The 20,494-nt window shown below is 34.0% G+C and overlaps 1 protein-coding gene and 1 long non-coding RNA gene across 2 annotated transcripts in view; one reads left to right on the top strand and one right to left on the bottom strand.

Annotated features, from left to right (window-relative positions):
* The window catches only part of LOC308670884, a 472,772-nt gene that overhangs the window by 442,519 nt on the left and 9,759 nt on the right, over window positions 1-20,494 (top strand). The gene's annotated exons all lie outside the window — the stretch shown is intronic.
* FSTL5 (follistatin like 5) overlaps window positions 1-20,494 on the bottom strand; it is a 387,142-nt gene that overhangs the window by 43,096 nt on the left and 323,552 nt on the right. The window contains exons 9-11 of the mRNA XM_081332684.1: window positions 20,102-20,263; window positions 17,278-17,412; window positions 399-517 (exon numbers count right to left, since the gene is read on the bottom strand). Coding sequence (XP_081188810.1) covers window positions 399-517; window positions 17,278-17,412; window positions 20,102-20,263 — 416 coding nt within the window. The remainder of the gene's footprint in view (window positions 1-398; window positions 518-17,277; window positions 17,413-20,101; window positions 20,264-20,494) is intronic.

The raw sequence follows: 20,494 nt of genomic DNA on the forward strand, positions 1-20,494 counted from the left end.
TAATGTTTCTTCAAGATGTCTGACTTCTTTAGTCTGCTATATCTATATTTACATATACCACCCTGATGTATCATTCAAAGCCAATGATAGCCCTTAATGTTGCTATAGGTTGCACTGATGATATGATATTTTGATGTAACACATCTTCTGCAAGTACTTAAGGAAGCCTTCATAGAACAGCATTAATACAACTATTAAATTCTCACTTATTTGGAACCAGGATTTTTTTTCTTGGAACAAAGGATCACTGACAAAACCCAAACAAACACTTAAAAAAAATACTGATAATGAAGAATGTCTTTCATTCTTTTGTTTGAAAGAACGTCTTCAGTGTTTGGCAGAGTTCATTACTGAGGTAAAAAGTAAAAACCTAATAACTATATTTCAAGAATACTTGCCTGAAATCCAAGGAGCTTTTCATTAGGCTTAATGTGTCTCTGGAATTCACACTCTACTGGTTGTATCACTTTGATTCCATCTTCATAAAACACATAGAACATATTACCAATTCCCAGACCTTAGGAGCAAAAAACATGTTAAAGTATATTAAACAGAGCCCTAATTAAATGATTAAACAGAGCCTTAATTAGAAGCCAAAGAGGGTGATTTCTTAATGCATGAGAAGTTAGTAAGTCCGATTCTATAGGGTTTTTCAAAATGTAAATTCAAGAGTTCATGTATTGGCCTCAATGACAAACAAATGACCTTATGAATATAACTCTGATTTTTTTTAAAGTAAAATGGAAACAAACCCTTATACTGTACATGTCATTATCCTATATCTGAGACTTAAAAGAATTAAAGTTCAGTGATGCCATAGAAAAAATAATAATAGTATTTTAAAATATACCTTTTAAAATAGCATTTTTACATATAGTCAGTCATGACTTGACTTGAGTTTAGAATAGAATGGAATAACAGAGTTGAAAGGGACCTTGGAGGTCTTCTAGTCCAACCCCCTCAGACCAACTGTATCTGACAACTAGAGTTTCAGGTATGGTATTTTTTTAAGATAATATATCTCAAAGGATACCAAAATGAAAACTAGTGTTGAGTAGGACATATACTTTTAGGACTGGATTTCTGACCTGGTAAATTTTTGTATAATTTTTTAAGATCAGATCCAGCAATGGAAATGAATTTAATTTAATTTGTGAGAATACACTAAGAAAAAACTTCTATCCTCCAAAGAGATTGGTTTACTTGTGTATACAGGAAATCAGGTTTTCAACATATTTAAAAATATGGAATACACATCTGGTCACAATACATTTTGGAGTGTACTTCCCACTTTTTCTAGGATAGGAAAGACATTAAATACTTCCTTCAGACTAGTATCCATTGGTTAACAGATACAGGGACAGTGACACACCAAATCTACTGCCTGTAAAATCCTTTGTAACTTTTTTCTGTCAGGATATAATGGGAAACTCCCTGCTTCATATAATTATTTTAAGTACCACAAATTGTTCATACTTTCACAGAGTCTGCAATAACTATAGGCAATTTACAAGGATATAAAATTCTTATTGCATTTCTATTCCCATTCAGAAATTTCCTTGATTTGTAACAAATGAAGGTGAAACTAAGGATAGAGACAATATTTGTATTTGATTTTATAACCATTCAGAGTGATCCAGCAGAAAGATAAACACCCAAGTATTTTTTTTAAGCAAAGAAGCAATTTTATTGTCATTTGGAATGACAAACTGGGTTGTTGGTATTCTCTGAGCTTGGATGTCTTCCTGCAGAACTTTCATTATAAGGCTAAATAACGTTATCAGTTCATGATAAGATGTTATTTTGTTTTCTCTCAACTATTTATAAACAATTTCCTTAATCAAAGATATCCAGGTTCACTTTCTGAAACACATTATAATGCCGATCATTGCAGTAAGAAATAACTCAAGCAGAATTTAAATACAAGAGTGCAATATGAAAAGAGACTTAAAGAAAAATATCTCAAAGCTTAATAGGTTTTACAGTTTATTACAAATCCTATTAAAAATAGGGTGCAAACACACCTGTCCCATTCAGACATCCAAATATCCTATTAGTTTCCTACCATATATCCTATTAGTTTCCTATCCAGTGAAATATATTCAATCCTATATTCTATTTATAGTCTTTTCTGTTGAATCTGCATATCCAGTGATTAAAAGGATGCAAATCATACATCAAATACTTCTGGCTATTAGACCTTTTGTCTCTGTTCCAGACTCAGGGAGGAGTAAATCAGGCTTCTGAAAGTAATCTTGTATTTGAGTGAACAAGAATATAAACATCTTTCAAATATTGCCATGAAGTACCTAAAAATCCACAAGCCCATTTTGTCCAAACATATCACTATCAGGGTCCGCAACATACATTATAGCTATGAATTCACCAAAACCCTTGGACTTCTCATAGATAGGAGGGAATAGTCTATCAATTCATCACTATATTGCAGACATGTCAAACTTGCAACAACACATGATGTTGTGTAATGTATAGGAGCTTTTTTCCCATTGCCATCAATGGGGTGGGAGTGGTTTCCTGGTGACGCGTCTGGCCCATAGGCCAGCAGTTTGACACTCCTGCTATATTGCCTCCAGAAAATCAAAGACCTAAAAACAGAAGAGGATGAAATTATAGTTTTTATATAATGTCCAGCACTCTTCCTATCCATAGATACAGAACTAGCAATAGAATCCATTGCAGCAGTACTATACAACACTTTCAGAGTACACTAAGATTGAAATATCAAGACCCGTGGAACTCATAGACTGACCTTCATCTTGTCACCTACTTTTCGCTCAATCAACAAATATACCAAACATAGGAACACATGTGGAAATACCACTATTAGGAGTCATAGCTGAGACCATGATGCAATGTCTAGTATGTTACTGCTACTAGACATTGCATCATGGTCTCAGCTATGACTCCTAATAGTGGTATTAGTAACACTTCCACACATTCAAGTGAAAATATGGTTCCTGTTAGTTAGATAACACTTTCATCATAATAAAAAGAAGCAATTAGAGAAGACAATCAAAGCATCAATAAAATAATAAAATATACAGGAGAACAAGGAAACAACAATGCACTGGATATTGTCATTAGCAGAGGAAACTGGCACATTAGAGCTCCACGTTTTTGAAACTATCTACAGCATACAATGTAACATCCGTTATGTAGGCAGACAGGTAGAAGACTAGCAGACTGAATCCATACCAATAGGCAGAAAAAACACATGATGAAAACTGCTTAAGTTTGTAACAGAACAGGTTCAGCCAGTTTCAGTTGGGAAACTGAAGAGTTAGATCAAGGGAACACAAAATGCTCAGGAATTTCTACAAGCTTGACATTTAGACAAATCAATCACCAATAGACATGTAGAAATAAACATTTTAAAAACACAGTTAAAACCCTAGGAAGGAAACAAATCTCTTAGAACACATTCCAGCCCCAGTGCTTCCTGTTGCCCAGGAGCCAACACTCAAAAGAATCAGGGAACAGCATTAGATAAGCAATCAGGAGGAAACCATACACTAATTAAGGTACCATACGGAAGGCAGCACACTTTCAATAAGACAGGCAGGCCAAGCTACTATATAAACATCCAATAAAACCCACTGTCTTTCATATTGATGGCATTAGCTAATATGAGAATGAAATATCTACAAGAGAACAACCAGATTCAGAGAGCACTAAGAACCCAACAGTTCAACCTTGAACTACAGTACATATGTTGTCTTCTATTGGTCAAGTTTTAAGAAGAGATTGGACAACCATTTGTCTGAAATGGTACAGAGTTTCCTGCCTGAGCAGGGGGTTGGACTAGAAGACTTCCAAGGTCCTTCCAACTCTGATATTTTGTTCTGTTCTGACCATGAAAGTATAAAAATGTTACCAATATCAAAGACACATAAGGGTTCAATGTGTCCCCAATCTTTCTTCATGTTTCTGTGATTCATTTTAACATATCCCTGTCTTATATCAAATGGAGATAAATTTAAATTAATAAAATACTACAGTTAAGAGGTTGGAGCATGAGTTGGAAGAATCTAGGCAGCTTTTATAGTTTTGTTCAAAGAAATCAGTAAGTGAATATTTTCACCCTATGGAACAGTGACAAAATAATATCTGCAGATCAAAGTGCTTTTAGAAGCAAAGGAGCAGGAGACAATAAAAAGAAGATGACCTTGTGAATGAGTCTTAATATTAGATTCAGTAAAACTTAATATTTCAAAATCACAAATCTCTGAAAGCATATAATCTATTATTTGTCTTTCATAGGCTCAATTCATCAGCTTTTGGAATCTGTTGTTTCAAAATTTTAACTAATCCTTTGCCTGTATCACATGCATTTAAGTTGAATGTTGATGCTTAAAATATTTCATTGGGATAACCCAAGCAGGATTTGTGTGCAAGAAACATCTTTTTAAAATTGCGATATTTCTGTTTAAAATATATTTAAATTTTAAGTCCATTCATATATGTTATTTATTAGAAGCAATTTATTAGGCATGAAGCTCTGTAGCTTCCTTTTTTATCTATTTGGCAATTTTGCAAGTTTAAAAGATCAATAGGTTTGTAACTTCAAGATACCAGATAATGCAATTTTTTTAGAAGATTCACAATTTATCATTCTTTATAAAAAAGATGATTTATGTCCCTCAGTTAACATTCTGACAATATATAACATGATTAGCTGGATGATTTATGAAAGCAGAAGGGCATATTTGGGGGGGGGGAAATCCTCCACTGGAATTTGCTTGTGATATAATGCATATAATATGGGCCATAGATACTGATTTTTTCTCTTAATGAAAATAACCATGTTACATTATTTGCAATGACAAGCAATTTTAATTGAAACAGCAATTTATGAAGACATAATTAAAATATAATAACTATAGCTATTGTGTGCTTGAAAGAAATAACATGTATATGAGACATGTTCATTATTACAGAAAGGAGAAAAAAGTAATAATACCTTCCTCTCTCCATAATATGTTAGCAACTGCAGCATGTAAGGGAGAAAGAACAGAAGAAAAAATGAAAAATAAAAATTAAGAGCAATAGTGCACTATTTTTAAAAATGTGAGTCTGATATATATATATATATATATATATATTGTTCGTGTACTTGTATATTATTTTAAAAAAATCTGTATACTGTTCATTATTATATATATTGTTTTTTTATAACTCATTACTTCATTTTGGCAATTTTCAGTATATGTGGTCAAATGTAAACATTACTTTTATTTAGTTATTTTTCAAGCAAACATATAGACATTAGGAATACTTATCCTCAGTGCTTTTTTTGTAAAAGAAAAAGGTGCCGGAATTCACACATGTCATACAACCCGCCTTGCTTACCCTACAAGGTTCCATCCAAAAAAGGTGCCGGAACTCCGTTCTGAGCGTTCTATGAGAAAAAAAGCCCTGCTTATGCTGCTTCTTGCTTTAAAATGACCAGTAAAATTTAGAAGGGAGCACTTCATTACAATTCATATAGATAACATATATACCTAAGAAATTGCATTTCAAATTGTTGATATGAATAGGATTTATTTGAAGGTGTCTGGATTTTTCTGGCAAAATAATCAAATTTGGCTTCTAACATTTGGCAAAGGGAAATAAAAGAAATCTCAATTTAACCATATATTTGCTTTTCTAAACTCAATGCATAATTATCATTCATTCATTCATTCCATTTTGTGCTGCCCAAATTCAAAATACTTCAATCTCACAATACAAATAAACTCACAATACAGTGGACAATTTAAAAACTATATAAGAAACAACAATAAAACCCCTCAAAATATTTATCTTCCTCTTAAATGGTCTATTGAACGGCAGGGTGATCTTTCTCTCCTGCCAACAATCAACTGATTTTGCTCTCTAAGCTGCTTCTTTGGCAGTGCTGGATTTGAAGGAGAACACTTAGGAATTGTCAAGGTAATTATAATTTAGTAGCTGACTGGCAGAAATGATATACAGAAAGTGAGTCAGCAAAGTATTTGGGGGGTAGTATCCCTTTAAGAGACAGTCTGAGGGAAATGACAGTTGGAATCTTTAGCTCACTTGAACTGTTTTGTACGTAACTGACTACCTTGTATTCTGTATGCTCCCTGAATGTTGTTGTTTCATATTGTATATTAAACCACAGTTCTTTTAACAAACCACTGTTAGATGTTTATGCTCCTGTGTTATCACAGGAAGAAAATAAGAGAAAGGCTGAGATAATTTATATTTTATAAACAACTGGAATGACCCAATACAACTTTCGGATGACCGTGGATCCACCTGGGAAAATCAAATCTTGAAAATTGCAGTTCCCAGTAGGTGTGGCCAGAAAGTTTGGTTTCCGTCTCTTGCTCTCACCTGATCTTTTTTTTAAAAAAAAACATGCCTTGGTTTTAACTGCACTTTTTGAAATTTCTATTTCACTTTGCTTTCTATCTTTAAAACTTAGCCAACTCGTCTTATTTATTTTAATCCTTGCTGGATTATACATGGGTTTTTTTCCTGTCTTTTTCCTTTGATCTACTCTGTTGCTTTGTTTTTCCTGTGCAGTGAATGTGCCTTGACTTGATGTACATCTGTAATGGACTCTCACTAAAGGAATTTTGTATTTTATTAACTTTTTAAAAATTCTGATCTCATTTTTAAATTTTTCCTTTAATCTTGGATTGAAACCTCCTCTTCTTTTGTCTATTTTTAATGTGAGGAATGTTTTGTCCTTGAAGAACTCTTTACCTTTCATTGGTAAGCTTTAGGAAAGCAAACAATGTATCAGCTTACAGACAAGGCTCTTTGGGAGGCATTAAGAAAAAAAATGCTCTTTAACCTCCAGTTGGAATTTTGAAAACTTTAGTAAAATGTTTAACAAAATAGCAATGGCTACAAATCAATCTAAAGAGAATGCCCAAATGCAAGTAACTGCAGCTAAATCAGACTCACAAAAGGAGCTTGGCTGAACTGTTAGATTTGGTGGAGAAGACTGAAAGAAATATGGACCTTACAGACTTAGAGCTGACAGAATGGAGGAGCGATAAATTGGTTTCTCTTAAAAAGATCAAAGAAGATTGGGGAATTGAGTTATTATATTTAACTGGGAAATAATTTCACCTGGACCTTTTGGGGAAAATAGTTCAATTTTGGATAGTGGATTTATTATACTTAATCAAACAATTGATAAGAGATATGATTAAGAAGCAAACAAGGATATTTGATCCAGAATGGATCAGAGTTAACTTTGTTTTAGGAAGGATAAGAAGCCGTCATAAACTTTCTATGAGTTAAATATAATAATAGAATGTTAACAGAGGGCTTTGAAATTTTCATTTTGCTGCTGTTCTACCTATTAGCCATTTTGTTATTTATATAGTAAATAGATGGCATGGCAGGCGAATAAGCGGCAAATAGAGTTAGAGGTTTTAAAAAATGGGGCACTGCTTTGCAAAGGGTTGGAAACTAATGTCGTTGCAATATATTTATCAGTATTCAACTGGGGGGATAATATATGTGTATATTGGCTACCGGTTGCCCTCCGGGTGAGATTCAAGGTGCTGGTGATGACCTATAAAGCCCTAAATGGCTTGGGTCCGGGATATTTGAGGGAACACCTACTGCCAACATCAAGTTCCCTTCGTCCTGTGCGCTCCCACTTGGAGGGCCTTCTCAGGGTGCCACCTGTAAAAGACTGCCAGCGGATAACACCCAGGGGGAGGGCCTTCTCAGTGGGTGCGCCTGCCCTGTGGAACCAGCTGCCCATGGAGCTTAGGACTGCCCCCGACCTTCGTTCATTCCGCCGGGACCTGAAGACCTGGCTCTTTGAGCTTTTTGGCCTAGGCTGAGAGGTTTTTTTTTCCCCCCTCAGGGATCAAATTTAATTATTTTAACTGTTTTTAACTCTTGTATTGTATTGATGTTTTTAAATACTATATAAACCACCCTGAGTCCTACGAGAAAAGGGCGGTATATAAATTCAATAAACCTAAACTTAAACTTATATGTTTTTGTCCCTTTTTTAAGCACATTTTTTTCAAAATTTTGTTTATTTTTTGTTTTTGTAAAAAATTCTTTTTGTCCTTTTTATAGTTTCTATTTTAACTTTTTAAATGAAAATAAAAATATTGATAAAAATGATATTAATATTGTTTAAGTCTAAACACAGATACCCATGTATGCACAGACTTAGTGAGACTTTTTAAAAACTTTTGAAAATAGAGTATGATTGCCCAGGAATGAGTAATCAAAGAGACAATGAAATACTGGTTATCCTTGATATTCTTCTGGAAGTGCCTCAAAGTATGACTAATGCTAGTGGGCCTGGTTCTCAAGGAAATGGCATTTTGATGAGACACTACAGTTTTTCCACTAACTTGCTGTCAATAAAATTATTGATGTCATTTCATTGTAGTTTTTAACTTCTATCTTTTTATGATGATTTTGTTTATCATAAGGCACCTTGAGTCACTTTAATGTGAGAAGTGTGGTTATATAAATCTGATTAATAAATAAACAAAACAGAAATGTAGGACATAATTCCTTTTTTATTACAAACTAACCATATAAGCAACTCTAAGTAAAAAGATAATGGGTATCAGTTTAAGACTACAGTTCCACATATCTGATACTTTATTTTCAAACAAATATTAAAAGCACTCAGAAATAGACAACATAAATGTATAGAACATGTCTAAATAATGTAAGAGGTAAAAATTAATCCTAAACCTTTGTCATATAACATATACTCAGACTAACAAATATGCAAATATACTTTTTATTAATGAATACGTACCTATCATTTGGAATACATAATGAAATCAGCTGACATGTCTTTTTATTAGGACGGAATCTAAATCCTTGCTTAAGATGGGACTTCAGGTAATCATATTAGCTCAGCTCTGATACACAAATATATAAATAGTAGGATACACTTAGCTTTATAGACCAAAATGTATATAGGCCTGGTTTAGGATGTGTACTATTATAATACTATGTTATTAGCAGAACTACTATCACATCTCAGTTGCAAAAATGTGCATAATTATTTGATTAAAAACAACTTTTTCTGTATTATTTTGCTGCTATCTAATATTTATCCAAAACTTGGCAATCCAGATTTGATAGCTCTAACCACTAGTGGGACATGCAAATGATGCTAAAGTATCCAACTTGTCTAGGCATTTGTAATGTTTCTGGATAGACGTAATGGCAGAGATCTCTCTCTCTCTCTCTCTCTCTCTCTCTCTCTCTCTCTCTCTCTCTCTCTCTCTCTCTCTCTTTCTTCAAATTTACACATATCTATAATTTGGCATACATATTTAAAATATGAACTTAAATATGCTACTTCATTTTGTTTGTTTTCATTTTGCTTTTAGAATAGGTAGGCAACCACTAAAATTCTCTAGAAGAAGAGGCAGTAGCACATGCATTTTTGGAATTAAAAAAAGTCAGATCATTCAAGTTTCTCAGACTCAGAGTAATAATGATGTTAATATACAGAAGCATATTTAATTAGACTTATACTGGAATAACATTTAATGAACAAGAATTATTATTTCCTAACTTCTGTTTAAATTGCTGTTCAACTGGGGAAATTGGCATCTGTTGGGATTTGATGTCAGGAAACAATTAAGATCCTAAGAAACTGCAAGAAATAATCTGCATCAACCTCATTCAGATATCATTTTTAACTTGAATATCTTTCCATATTCAAGGTTTAATCTAATTTTAGTTAAGACTGATCTTCCAAAATTTTAACTGAATTGGAAAATTTAATAATCTTTTTTTCCAATTGGCCCTGCAATACTTGCTGATGTCGTCGATCCATCTTGTTTTAGGTCTCTTTCATGGACACTTTTGATCAAGTGGGATCCATTCTATGACTGCCTTGGTCCACCTGCCATCAATTCTTCTTGCTATGTGACAAACCCATTTTCATTGCAATTCTTTTACTCTCTTGGTGATATCATATACTTTTGTTTGTTCTTGAATCCATGTGCAGGCCTTTCTATCTTGTGTTGTCTTGATGTTAGTGTCCACATTTCACTGGCGTATGTTAGAGCAGGTAGCACACACTGTCCAAAAACTTTTGTCTTCAGGCATAGGGGGAGGTTATTCTTGAAAATTATGCTTAGCTTACCAAACACCTGCCAACCACATTTAACACACGATTCAATTTCCTTTGTTATATCACTTTCCACTGAGATCAGTTGGCCAAGGTACAGGTAGTAGTCTACTACATCTAATTCTTCTCCAGATATATATATATTCTTTCTTTGGTGAATTTATGAAACATAACCTGGCTCTTTTCCAGGTTTAATTTTAAGCCAAAAAGATCTCCTACTTTGTGCAGCACTTGTATGTGTCTTTATAGATCTTCTGAGTATTCTGAGAAGAGACATCATCTTCAAATCTTAAGTGATTTCAATAGGCTCCTTTGATTTTTATTCCATCTTCTGCCCAGCATAGTTTGCAAAATATTTTGCAGGCTGAGAAAAGGATAGGTGATATTGCATCACTTTGTCATATATCTTGTTCTATGTTGATGTCCACTTTAAGATCACTAAGGGAAATTGTTGCTGTTTGTTTATATATTGACTGTAGTAATTTCATGTAAGCAGTATCTACACCTTGGATGAGCAATGCAACCAATTGCTTGCTGGAATATATATATATATATATATATATATATATATATATATATATATATATATATATATATGTAGGTCTAGAGTCTCGGGTTTCTTCCCGCGTTCCTTTCATCTTCAGAAAGTTGTGGCGACGTTTCGACGAAATCCCATCCGTCATCATCAGGCCGGAGTGTTCCTCCGGCCTGATGATGACGGATGGGATTTCGTCGAAACGTCGCCACAACTTTCTGAAGATGAAAGGAACGCGGGAAGAAACCTGAGACTCTAGACCTACACATACAGACACCCGCGAGAATCTACGAAAACATATATATATATATATATATATATATATATATATATATATATATATATATATATATATATATATATATATGTGTGTGTGTGTGTGTGTGTGTGTGTGTGTGTGTGTGTGTGTGTGCACAAACACACATATATACACAAACACATACATACATTTCTTTATATATAATATTTGATATTATAGGTAGTCCTTGACTTACAACCACAATTGAGCCCAAAATTTCTGTTGCTAAGTGAGTCATTTGTTAAGTCAGTTATGCCGCATTTTACAACCTTTCTTGCTACACTTGTTAAGTGAATCATTGCAGTTACATTAGTAACATAGTTGTTAAGTGAATCTATTGTCCCCATTGACTTTGCTTGCTAGAAGGTTACAAAAGGTGATCACATGACCCCAGACACTTCAACCATTGGATACCAAGCATCCAAATTTTGATCACATGACCAAAGGGATGCAGCATGGTGATGTGAAAAATGGTCATAAGTCACTTTTTCCAGTACTGTTGTAACTTTGAATGGTCACTACATAAACTATTGTAAACAGTTATGGATGTTAATGGATTTTAGGAGCTTAATTTATAAAGCATTTTATACCAATTGTATATATTAAGCAACTACTATAATTACTGAGATTTAAGAGTAAAAATATATGAATTTAATTTCCTTTTCTATGAAAATTCTATAGATACTACTATACTTTTTCAGGGTTTATTTTTACATCTTAGGATATTAAAAGCTGCTGTTTACAGAAATAAGTTAGTGACTTCAGACATACATCCTTGTTTAACACTATATATTTAGCCATCAAATCAGTAGCCCAACTTATTCCTTTCTGAATGAGATAAGTAGAGTAGATATTGTTGAAATGAGATGCTGCAGACAGTTGTTATGTATAATTTACTTTTGCTACATATTGCAGAATTACAGAAGTCACTTATGCACCAAATGAATCAAAATAGCTTTTAGCCTCATCATGCATTACATGAAACAAAGAATAGTTATAAATCTAGAAATTCTTAGCATTCAGATCACATATCCTCTTTCTGGGTGGTAAGACTCTGAGATGGAAAAAAAGCCTTTCTATTAGAAAATTATCTACTGAAGAGAATGCAAGCACGAGATAATTTCTGTCTTGCAGTGAATGAACAGATGAAAGGATTTAGAGAAGCTACTTCATTAATATTACAGAGTCACAGTTGCTGAATCGTGCAATGTGAAGAACTAAATATAATAGGTTGCAAAGATTAAAATATGTATGCAATATTAATTCAGCATCAGATATTAAAGCCATCCAGAAATAAATGCAAAACTTTTTCCCCAACTGTTTCAGGAAGATAATTTGAACTTTAGATTACCTGTATTAAAACAAGGCCAATGTTTATTTATATGCCTCAGCTCAGTGAATATTGTTGTAACATCAGGAACCATACTTTTTCACTAGCATGGGAAATGTATTGAAAGTTCTTTTGTCATTTCTATGAAGCTGGTACTTCCAGATGGAGGGCCATTAAGACAATCTATTATGATGCTGTTGCTCAATAAAAGCCTAAACTAGGAATATCTTGAATATGAAGAATAATAATGAAATACTATTAATAGATCATAATAGTTTTGTGTATAATACCTGTTTCAATCTTCACATGATCTAGATGTCTTATATGTTAGCCACCGAATGGTTGCTCTGATGATCCTTTAAGGATACATTGGCTCTTTGTCTGTCATCTGTTTATTAATATGCTACCCTTGGGGGCACGGATGGAGATTGTTCTAATAACCTTAATGATGTGGCTTTATAGATTTACTAATTATTGTTTTGGCTTGTGAACCCCTAAGGATGGACATCTTGAGATGGTGTAAAAGTGATAAGAAATAAATAAATGGATAAGGTATTGAGTGTAAGAGTTAAGGTGCTGGGATAGTACTAAGAAAGGTAGGTTCAGGTTCCTAATTCACCTTGAAACTCACTGTCTGATTTTGGACAAGTCACATTTTCTTGTCCCAAATTTGTAGGACAATTATAAAATTATAGAAATCTCACATGAACACTGCCCTGAATTTCTAGAGAAAAAGTGGAGTATACATTAAATGCAATCAAGAAACAAATAAGGGGAGATGATTTTGATCCATTAAAGAATAAAGTATAAAATATAAGATCGAGAAATGTATTTAAGGGATATCTTAGAGTGGTTTATCAATGAAAAATTCAAGCTTACTTATAATATTTATTTTGTTAATCCATTGTTTTTGCATTGCTGCTTTTGAAACCTGTTACACTTTAGACGAATATACATATCATCCCTATAAAATTGGTCGCACTGGTGAATGATCTCTGGTGGGCTCAGGACAGGGGTTGTTCCTCTATCCTTCTGGTTGCCCTCCGGGTGAGATTCAAGGTGCTGGTAATGACCTATAAAGCCCTAAATGGCTTGGGTCCGGACTATCTAAGGGAACACCTGCTGCCGGCATCATCTTCCCATCGTCCTGTGTGCCCCCACAGGGAGGGCCTTCTCAGGGTACCGCCGGTTAATGAATGCCGGCAGGTTATTCCCAGGGGAAGGGCGTTCTCTGTGGGTGCACCTGCCCTATGGAACCAACTACCCACAGAACTTAGGACTGCCCCCGACCTTCGCTCATTTTGCCGGGACCTGAAAACTTGGCTCTTCGATCTGTTAGGTCCAGACTGTGGGGTTGTTAATTTAACTGGGTTTTAGATTTACTCTTGGGGCTTGAATTTAATTTAATTGTTTTATTTGTTTTTAATTTTTTGTATTCATGGTTTTAACTGCCCTGTAAACCACCCTGAGTCCTACGGGAATAGGGCGGTATACAAAGCCAATAAAATAAATAAATAAATAAACTATTTGTTTTTCACTGGACATAAATTTCTTTTAGCATTGGATCTCATTAAACAATACAAAAACTAAGAACTATTAATGAATTGCCATTTTATGTTTTAATTAATAAATTTATTGGGAATACTTGTTAGGACTATATTTCCTTTATAAATAAAATAAATAAATAAAATAAAATTAATGTACCATCAATGTATACTTTAATTATTAATGTCTAAGTGTAATAAAAAGGTAGTCAAATTTATGAAACAGTAGGGTTCATTTAATGTGATCTTTCAATTCATGACAAAGAGTGGAGAACAGGTCTTTGTAATAGTTTACTGGATGTGCTTTTAGACTTATAACAACTTTGCTAAAAATAGTTTAATTCAAACTTAACAAATAATTGCCATTTTATTAGGTTAACACAAATTGTATGTTAAAATATTAGATTGGATTGTCATTTTATCTAGCAGTCTGAATATCTATATCTGTCTGTCTGTCTGTCTGTCTGTCTATCTATCTATCTATCTATCTATCTATCTATCTATCTATCTATCTATCTATCTATCTATCTATCTTATACCATTATGCCTAAGAAGTCTGATCTTAATTTTAAAATGCAAATGTAATCTAAATATTTCAAAGATTTGTTTTATGTTAACAGATTCCATTGTTGAAGAAATCAAAGTGATAAGAAATTAAAGTTTTGTATCTTTTACTTCAATAAATCTGAGTAAAAAAAATACTGTGAGAACCTTTATTACAGTCAGTAAAAGCTAGTTTTCCCAATGGTTCACTTTAATAGCAAAATGAACCATATTTGTACTTAAAACAAACATTTCTAGCACTCTGATGTGTGTGAGATTGGCACTTTATATTGGGAAAAAATCACTTTAGTACATCTGTAGTAAGAGAACATTCCAAAGCTTTTAAAGCATAAAGATCATGTGCTTAACATGCATTCATTTGTCAAGCAAAGTGACAAATGTATAATTGCAGCCAGTTTTGTAGAAAGGGCTATAAATAATAGTGGCAGGAAACTTAAAATTGTGATATACAAATACATTAGAGACTTGTAAAGTAAGATAACCATCAGAGCTGATGGATCCTGCAAGTATATTGGAGAAGTTTACAATTGTCCACAACTTCTGAGGAGAAACCTATATGTTGTTTTAACCTTGTACACTGGCCACTGGGGGTGGTGGTGGTGAGATGAGCAATGATGTAAGTCAATAATCTCCAGCCTGTTTCGCATCAGGCTGTTGGGGTCTGTAGTGTGGTCTGTGTTGTCTGCAGCTCAAATTGAAGTGCAAATTTATAGTCAGTTTGGTTCAGTTTGAGATGCAAACAACACAGACTCATCCCCAATAGCCTTGCACCTGTCTTCAACAGGGATGGAACACAGGGCAGAAAAGATCCTGCATTAAAACAAAAAGGCTCCACACACATTTGCACTGCTCAGGTGACCCTGAGGATACAGGTAAATCTCTAAATGGTCTCAATTATTCTCTAAGAGAATTCAAATGGCCAACTGTCTGCAAGGAATATAAATCCTTCCATTCCCCACCGTCCAATCAGAGCTGAAGAAGCTTCTTGGATGAGAAGCAAAATGTCCTCAAAGAAGAAACAAGAAGGTCCAAATGCCTCTTGAAAAAGCACCTTTGTGACAGGTTAGGTGACAATTACTTAATTTAGGGTAAGAGCAGGCAAGTTATGGTTCAGAGTACTTGCAGGTACCAACATCATTTCTTAGTGGCTTCCACTGTTTGCACCACTATTAATTTTCAATCTTTTAAAACCCTGACTCCAATGACTATGAAACGCTAAGAGGAAACAAACAAATGACAACTAACAGTATCACTAGTAATAGCATCGACGCAACAATACACAACGGCTGAAAGAAAAAAAAATGAAACCTGTCAATTCTAATCAAGATTATGTTATTAGAACACAATCATTGAATGAGAATTCTAAGAATTTTGTTGTGATTATTGGTGAAGGGATTCAGAAAATCATGTTATCATTTGTTAAAGGAAAACAGTGTAGGTTTATGTTATTTATTTATTTTTATTTTAATTCCATTTATATCCCACCCTTCTCCGAAGACTCAGGGCGGCTTACAAGCTTAGCAGTAATTGCATGTTATTGCATACATGAGAATAATCTCATTCACCTCTTAAGAGAATTAAGCTTACCTAAATTGGAGCACAGAGCCAACCATGGCTGATTATAAAAAAGCTAAGCAGAGTCAGGTGTGATTAAAGTATGGCTAATCTCAGATTAGATTGGGAACTTGAAAAATACCCTGGACAGCAACCGTGACCACCTCTTCTTTATAGTTGCTAAGAAAATAATATGATTGCCACCAACAGTTAAATTAAATCCTGTGGTCAACTTTACTTTTTAAATTCTCCATAGAATCAGTTGGAATGAGTTTAAACCTTTGACACAGTGGGAATGTATCATATATTTACAATAAATTAGAAATTCTGCCATCTAAATTAGCAAAAACAGTGCAAATAAGCAACTGAGACAATTGGCATGATTAATGGCCATGTTTTAACAAATGACCCCTTCATTCAATAATACTTTTCAGAGTTACAGTCTGTATTTTAATCATTTGTCATTAAAGTTGGTAATGTGTCTGATATTCACTAACAAACAAGTAATATAAAAACTGAAATTCACAGACTAAATTTCATCTAATAAATTCTCTTGCAAACTATTGTAACAGGAAAATATTTTCAGATCTGAGTTTTATAATAGGAGTCAAAGGAAGTCTCTTGCAGCTAATTTATTGTGTATATTCTGACTTGTGATAACTTCAATTTAGTTTCATATTTGGATAGAAAATGACTGTGGGTTGGAGGTGTGCCCATATCCAAAATTTTCTGTTATGTTCACTGGGATTCAAAGTGGTAAGGGGAAATCAGTGCTCTTATTTTTTGTGGCTTACATATATTGAATTACTTAATTACACTCAAAACACACCTCCACCCAATCAGAACACACCCACCATTCAAAACACACTCCCACCCAATCAGAACACACTTAAACTCCCACCCAATCAGAGCACACCTCCACCCACAGAACACACCCCCTCTGGCAGTTTAAAAAAGAGGAACAAACAGCCACATGCTTCTCCCAGAAGAAGGAAGCAGAAGCCACCAGCCTGATGATGACGGATGGGATTCCGTCGAAACGTCGCCCCTACACCTTTAGTTCTACGCAGGGAAAAACCCGAATAACCAAAGATCCACAATTACTTATAAATTTATACTTTAATTCATAATAATAAAGACTACATTGACTTCATGTTATCACACTATTAATTTATAACAATGAGGCCCACTGAAAGGCAAGCTTCTTAAATATTTCTTTCTGAGTCAAACAAACACAACAAACAAAATAATCTTCTGAAATTATGTATATTGTTATATATCCTTTCTAGTACATGACATAAAACAAGAAATAGTACGTACGGGTTTTCCGTGCAGAATCCTCTACAAAAAGGGAAGAGATGTCTTCATCAACTCCTGCTTCATTCTTCGCAATGCAAGTGTATGCTCCTGTATCTTCATAACGTACATTGCTAATATGGACTTCACTGCCATTTGCTGTACACAGAATAAAAGATATATAAATATACATGAGTTATGATTTTAGTCATGTTATTGAGATTACAAAATTAAATGTATGGGTTGTTTGCGTAAACCATTCCATTTATATTGTTTGCTATTTCTTGTACAAGTTGTATTCAGTTAACAATAACTGCAACTGTAACTCCATCACTCAACAACACGGTCATAAAATGATACATCAAAATGTATGATATAAGTTCATAATTTTCAGCTGCAGTCATTAAGCAAATCTCCATGGGTCACTCAACACAAAGCTACTGACTACAACTTGTGCCAACCTGTCAGCTTCCCCATTTACTCTACTTGTTAGAAGCCAGTTGTGAAAGTTGCAAATGGAGATCATGTGAATACATGACCCTGAGCCCATTGGAAGTGGACACTGGTTTCCAAGGACCTGAATTGTGGTCATGTTACTCTGAACATGCTATGACAGCCAGAAAATCAAAGACTGGTTGTAAGTCTCCTTTTTTAACACACAATAAGTTTGATCGATTACTCAACAAGTGCTTACTAAGAGAGGATTACTATATTTTATTTTGAATAATATAAATTTTGCCTACAATATGTGGTTTCTTAGTGAAAATTCACTTTCTCTTACTATTAGAATTTGGGAATAAAAATAATAAAACTATACCATATCAATGCCAACATGCATATTTTAACATTATTCAATATAATGGAGTTATATACTAATCAGATGTACTATTTTAAAAAGTGTAAAATGTTCCTCTACCACTGAAAATATGTTTGATGTAATAAAATACTGTAGCACTTGAAAGTCAATATAATTATATTTGTAAGTCAGGTTTATAGAAAGAAAGCTGAATTCTACTATTGATTTCTGACTGAAAGTGTGGGCAGTGTCCATGAGTTGTGACTTACTGCCTTAATAAAGTCAGACATTTCAGATAATGTCGGCAAGTTTTTTGCAAACATTACTGTTCTCAAAGATTTAAACAAATGGCGACTCAAGGCGCCGAATTTGAAATTGTACTATGATGCGGCTGCTTTGACCTGGGTACGTGATTGGCTTAATTTAACTAACAAGAGAATACTTCATCTTGAGGGATGGGATTTGGTATATGGATGGCATGCATACTTGCTTTATGATAAGAAGGTAGACAGGGCTTTTAAATCCCATATTCTTAGAAGTGCTTTACTGCGTGTCTGGAAAAAGTACTATAATAAGTTAAATGATAAAATACCGATTTGGGGAATTCCTGGACACGCGATAGAGGGTGTATCTATGGGAGTGAGTATGGATATGGTTTCTTATAAGGAACTACTCAAATTGCAAGGGAATGATTGGCAACTTAAATCAGCAGAGGAATTAAGACAAGAAAACATAAATTACTCTTGGTTTCAATATACCCAATTGAAAGCTAGGTGGAAGTCAGATCAAAAGGTTGGTATCACAATTACAGATCAAAATTTAGTAAAGCAAATTAGAGATTCAAAATGTGCACATATAAAGAGGATATATAATGCTTTAATTGAATTGGATTCAGAAACAGAATTGGTTAAAGATTGCATGGTAAAGTGGGCACAAAATATTCAGGAACCAATCTCGTTGGACACCTGGGAGACAATTTGGGTTAGAAATGTTAAATTTACCCAGGCTCAAAATTTAAGAGAAAATTTTTACAAAATGTTTTATAGATGGCATCTGGATCCCAAGAAGTTGTCCAACATGTATCCTAATCTGCAGTCTAAGTGTTGGAGGTGTGGTAGCTTAGAAGCTACCTATTTCCACATGTGGTGGACTTGTAGAAACATAAAAGCCTTCTGGATTAAAATTTGGTGGAACATTCAAAAGATTTTTAAGAGGAAGATAAAGTTTTCCCCGCAATTGTTCTTACTGGGTATTGTTGTAAATTGTGATGTCAAAGAGACTAATCTGATGTTGAATATGATAACGGCAGCACGGTTACTGGTGGGACAATATTGGAAGAAGGACAATCTGCCCACGGTAGAAGAATGGGTGTTTAAAGTTTCTAATCTTGCAGAAATGTCCAAGATTTCTGCTTATTTAAAGGATCACTCACAGGAGAGATATATTTCAGTTTGGAGGAGATGGATAAATTATATTGAAAACAAATATGGGACCAAAAAGTTCCATTTAGCTTATGAGTAGAATTTAGTGGGATATTGTTATTGTTAGTAGTTATGCTAAGAGAGAGTTAAAGCGCAGTACGAATTTGGTTGATTGTATATTGTGTAAATTTTTATTTAGAATATGATTGTTGTAACTATAATCCTGTATTTAGCTCTGGGAAGTGGGGGGGAAGTGGGGGGGTTGGGGTGGGAGGGATTTGGGGATTAAAAAATTAAAAAAAAAAATTTAAAAAAAGATTTAAACAAATGGCAATAGGTACCCTTTAGATAAACTGTTCCAACGACTACCTGTCAAAATTCTCTAATCCTCACTTTTAAATGGAAATGCATAGCATCTCTGGGTTACTGAATGATCAACAGTTTCATGTAGATATTGAAAGTGAATGATGAGAGACTCAAGTCCTAAACATAAGATGGGTCTAGGTTTTGACCTGTCTCCCCCACTTAAACCAGCGGAAACTGTAGCTAAAATACTGCAATATGGTATGTGATGAAAAAGGTATGTATTTTTGAACATAACAAATTATGATATTAAAAGAGGTTCCTTTACCTTGAAGAGTTAACTGTTTGGATAACTTTGGAGTTATATCAATTCCATTCTTCAACCAACCAAGCACTGGATTGGGAATACCCTCAGCATGGCATCGAAGGCTGGCTGTCACTCCTGGCTCCCTAGCTTGGCTTTCAGGGAAGACTCTTATGACAGGTGGAACTGTATAAGAAAAAAAAAGCATATCAAATGCAAAGATTATGAATAGAAATAGAAATATTTCCTACAATAATCAACGATAAGAACCACGTTCATATATTTTGTCAAAGAAAAGAACAATGGAATATGGTAACTAACCCTACACAGCTCTGTCAAACAATCAGATATATGATTTTTAGGTTTGCAAATAAGTCTTGATTTGAATCAGATCAGAGATTCATGGCTCAGGTTTTC

The sequence above is a fragment of the Vipera berus genome, assembly GCF_964194415.1.
Source record: "Vipera berus genome assembly, chromosome: 7".
Classification (NCBI taxonomy): domain Eukaryota; kingdom Metazoa; phylum Chordata; class Lepidosauria; order Squamata; family Viperidae; genus Vipera; species Vipera berus.